The 4,276-nt window shown below is 33.3% G+C and overlaps 1 protein-coding gene across 1 annotated transcript; it reads right to left on the reverse strand.

Annotated features, from left to right (window-relative positions):
- Nucleotides 1-2,375: 2,375 nt before the first annotated feature.
- LOC108758992 (sugar transporter SWEET1) lies at nt 2,376-3,868 on the reverse strand. The gene is made up of 5 exons (XM_018504243.1): nt 3,834-3,868; nt 3,334-3,457; nt 3,099-3,254; nt 2,863-2,982; nt 2,376-2,765 (listed from the first exon to the last, which is right to left on the reverse strand). The coding sequence occupies exons 1-5, from the start codon at nt 3,866-3,868 to the stop codon at nt 2,652-2,654; spliced, it is 549 nt and encodes a 182-aa protein (XP_018359745.1). The 3' UTR covers nt 2,376-2,651.
- Between the last annotated feature and the right edge of the window lie 408 nt (nt 3,869-4,276).

The following is a 4,276-nucleotide window of genomic DNA, read 5'->3' on the forward strand; positions in this document are numbered from 1 at the left end:
AAAATGGGTCACCTTGTATATATATATGTATATGCGTGCGTGTGTCGCGTGCGCGCTGGTATGAAAAAAAAGGGGGGAGTTGATGACAAGTCAACCGATTCGCTTGGCAAACAACTATCTCACGCATCATCTTACTGGTGATGATGCGTGAGATAGTTGTTTGCCAAGCGAATCGGTTGACAGTGAGGCTCGATGTCCACGCAAGAGCGCCTGAGGTTGGCGGGTGGCGGGTCTCTAGGAACCCCAGAGGTCACCAGAGCACTCGAATGATGTACTGTTTTTCGCGAGTTGAATTGCCGCGAACTTCTTACGTGGATTCGACTATTTTTAAATTGCCGCGAACTCCCGACGTGGATTTGGCTACCGTTAAATTTTATCTGACACTTCGCTTCCGCGGGGCCTCTATTTATACTCCGAAAAAAGGGCGTAATGCCCTTTGTCTAGGATGCAATAGTTAGTTGCAATGTCGCGCGAGATTTACGATTTTTAAGGTATCCTATCGTTGTTAATCTAAAGTACACCGTTAAAAGAGGTTTAGAGAACAAAAGGAATGATTTATGTTTTCTCCAAATTGGGGCAAGATTGCTTTAAGCGAGAGATGAATTCCGTCATCCTCGCGGAAAATATGGCTAAGTAAACAGCTGTGAGACGTTATCTCATGTTTTTATGATTTTTGTGGCGACGCGGCGCCTGTTTTCCTGAAGATGAAATTGTTGGTCAACAATTCGGACAACAGCTTGAATTTTTATCATCGCGTGACTTAGGTCCATTTATGATATTTTTCGCAATCTTGTCTCTTTTAGGCCTGCGTTAATGTTGTTATTTTTCCGGGTTGATTGACGTTTTACGAGTTTTTCGCGAAACCTGTGTGGTCTGTTTTTCAATTTTTATAAGGGGACTCCTGCTCGCATCTCGCAGGCGCCAATCATAGGCCCGACGCGGAGCCGATTCTCTCGAAGGAAAAGAATCTGCGTCTGCAGGACGTAACACCCCCAGCCTTAGACAAATGTTGGGGTGTAAGAACATAACATTTGCAAAAAAAAGGAGAAGAGGCAAAAAAGGGTATTGATTCTTTTCTTTCGACGATTTGATGGGTTGACTACATAGTAACGTAGGACCCACATTTAAGTGTTATTTCTTAGATATGCGTCCCTTGGTTTATTAGAGAAGCAGGAAAGAATCGGTTGTTTCTAAAATTCGCCTTTTCAATTCTTTCGTCCTTCCATTTTACAAATAAATAATAATATTCTGGTGTACATGTACGCGTATTACATATAAAGGAGATTAATACTTTATCATGCATCCATAAGTTTATTATTTATGTCATTAAGGAGCAGAAAGGAAAGATAGGATTTTTTCCAGAATTCTTTCGCGCTCTTTGTTATGCCTACTTGCGATAATATGGTAGAAGGTAAGAAAGCTACATAATAATATAACGACATCGACATTGTCGTTAGAAGTTATAGAGAATAAAGGGCATTGAGATATTAGTCTGTACATTTTATTTGACTCAATACATTTTCTTTAAACAAATAATAAACAAATAATAATATTATTTTTCAAATTTTCAAATGTTTTTATTCATTATAAAAATTATTATTAAAGAAAATACATTTATAAATTTCTTATTTGTTTACTTTCCAATGTAATCCAATTATGTAGATATTATTGTTCCTCTTGATGTTTATCTTTATTTTATTGTTGTATTGTATAAATTTGGACTATTTTTATATATAAATGCAATATAAATACACATTTTATAATCCTTTTATATTTTAATGTGCTATATAATACGGATGTAAATATTTCATTCTATATGCTTGTCTAAATTAATTGGAGGATGTGTCACATAATAATGAATTAAATACAGATATATTATATGATAAAATACAAAAAGTCCTGGATCCCTTGAATATTTTGAAAAGTAAGCATTTCTGAGGAAAATGTTTCATACAAAAGTTGAAAATGATCTATTTACTGATCTTATCAATTTCACCTTTTGTAGCGTCAAGGTCAAGTCAAGTCGATTTTTTTTAATCGAAACACCCTTTTTTGATTTTAAAATATAAAGCTAATGTCAGGAGCTTTTCAAAACACTATAATAAAGCTCCTTTTTAATCAGTATTTTTCAAGTTATGAGACTTGAAAGTTACAGAACCACTGGCATCATACGCATTATTAAAAGGGATACGAGCACCTTAGCTAATGCTGGTGGTTCTGTAACTTTCAAGTCTCATAAGTTAAAAAGTATACTGATTAAAAAGAGACTTTATTATAGTGTTTTGAAAAGCTTCTGATATCAGCTATTAGATTCTAAAATAAAAAATAGGATATTTTGTTTAAAAGAATCGATTTGACCTTGACTTGACCTTAGTAGCGCCATTCAAGGTCAAATTGATAAGGTCAGTAAATAGATCATTTTTAACCCTACAACTTTAGTGTGAAACATTTTTCTCAGAAATGCTTACTTTTCAAAACATTTAAGGAGTCCGGGATTTTTTGTACACTCTGTATATAAAATATAACGTGATTTCTACGGCATTGGAATATTCTTATAAGCTATAAATATATTCAGTATAATACTATTGATTTGTGAATATATAGAGAATAATTTCAAATATAAAAGTATTTTCTTTAAAAAATTTAAAAAATTAATTTTCCTTTCTGTGGTCATTCGATAATTCAACCTGTGATTTTTTGGATGGAAATATCACAAACAAAGATAGCTGAGCTATACTAAGAATGAAACCAATTGCATTCTGAAACTATTAATATATTGTATTATATTATATTATATATAATATTATCAATATATAATGTATTAAAAAAATTATCTTTTATAATTGCATTGCAAATACTTACAATAATAAAAACATTATTGATGATAAGGCCGTACAATAACCACTGAAATGAAACTAATGTACCCATAAATATAAGTGGGAATGGAAGAATTTCTGTGTTTTTCGTTTTTATAACATTTTTCTAAAAGAAAGAACAAACAATATTTTAATTATATTATCATATTATAACTATGATTAAAATACACATACATATTTTAAAATATTTAAGATATATATAAAAAAACAAGATCTACTCACAAGATGCGCAAGAGGAGCTCCAATTAAAAGAAGGAGAAGTACTGTAACCACAATACCGAATCTAAATTCAACATTTGCTGGATGTTCCATTTGTGCATAGACAAGAAAAATTGCAACAAAGATTGTTACTTTATATATTAATTTAAGCACCTCCTTCTAAAAAGAAAAAACATTACATAATAAAGTGTCGATCAATTACAAATCAAATATGTTTCAATAGTGTCAGATAAAGTACCGTATTTGGTGCATAATAATAGTAAATTATCATATAAATCATATTTGTCAATAAACCAAATATATTAACATTTATCATGTTAGAATCACCTAACATCCAAGCGTATCGAAGCATCAATATACACCTAAAAAAATTGTTCATTTAGTTACATATTTCAATTAACTTTTAATTTGCTTAACGTTATTATTTTATTACTATATGAATATACAGGCTTTAAAAATTTTTGCGACGCCTGTCACGAGCAGGTAGAACGGACCAAACTGAATCGAAAATTCTTATATCATTTTGTAGTTTGCGCAATAGGTAACGAGATATTAACGTTTAAAGAAAGCCGAATAAGTGCGTCCGGCCGGCCTACTGCTGCCGAATATATTTAGGTGTTGAACTTAATTCCTGCCGCTCGTTACTAGAAGGTGCTGACTCGAACGCTGGCGAGTTTCGACGATGAAGTCATATGTCTTTTGTAGTTTAGACATCGCTGAAAGTGATTCAATCCTCACAGGATAGATTTCGTGATAAGCTGCTTTTCCGACATGTGCTTCTTCACTACTTGGACCTCAAGAAAACCGCAGCTGAAGCGCATCGCTTATTATCCGAAATGTATGGTGATGAAACTCCATCGGAAAGAACATGTAAAGTTTGGTTTGAACGCTTCCGAAACGTTGATTTTGATGTGAGAGACAAAGAACGTCCAGGACAGCCGAAAAAATTTGAAGATGTCGAGCTGCAAGAATTGCTTGATGAGAATCTAGCTCAAACGCTTTTAGAGTTGTCGAAACAGTTAAATGTTACTTCAATGGCCGTCTCAAAACGCTTGCATGCCATGGGAAAGATCCATAAGGAAGGGAGATGGCTACCACATGAGTTGTCAGAAAGTACCATTTCAAATCGTTTGACTATTGCGACTTCTTTGCTTGCCAGGTAAAGAAAAAAGAGTTTTTTG

The sequence above is a fragment of the Trachymyrmex cornetzi genome, unplaced genomic scaffold (genome assembly GCF_001594075.2).
Source record: "Trachymyrmex cornetzi isolate Tcor2-1 unplaced genomic scaffold, Tcor1.1 scaffold1642, whole genome shotgun sequence".
NCBI classification, from domain to species: Eukaryota; Metazoa; Arthropoda; class Insecta; order Hymenoptera; family Formicidae; genus Trachymyrmex; species Trachymyrmex cornetzi.

Bases quoted from the DNA above. Each gene is read 5' to 3' on its own strand.
- LOC108758992 (XM_018504243.1), bottom strand. From the start codon at position 3,868: ATGTCGGAAAAGCAGCTTATCACGAAATCTATCCT. The intron at 3,458-3,833 runs GTGAGGATTGAA...CAATTTTTTTAG, and splicing joins CTTATCACGAAATCTATCCT to GTGTATATTGATGCTTCGAT. The intron at 2,983-3,098 runs GTGAGTAGATCT...TCTTTCTTTTAG, and splicing joins GAGCTCCTCTTGCGCATCTT to AAAAATGTTATAAAAACGAA.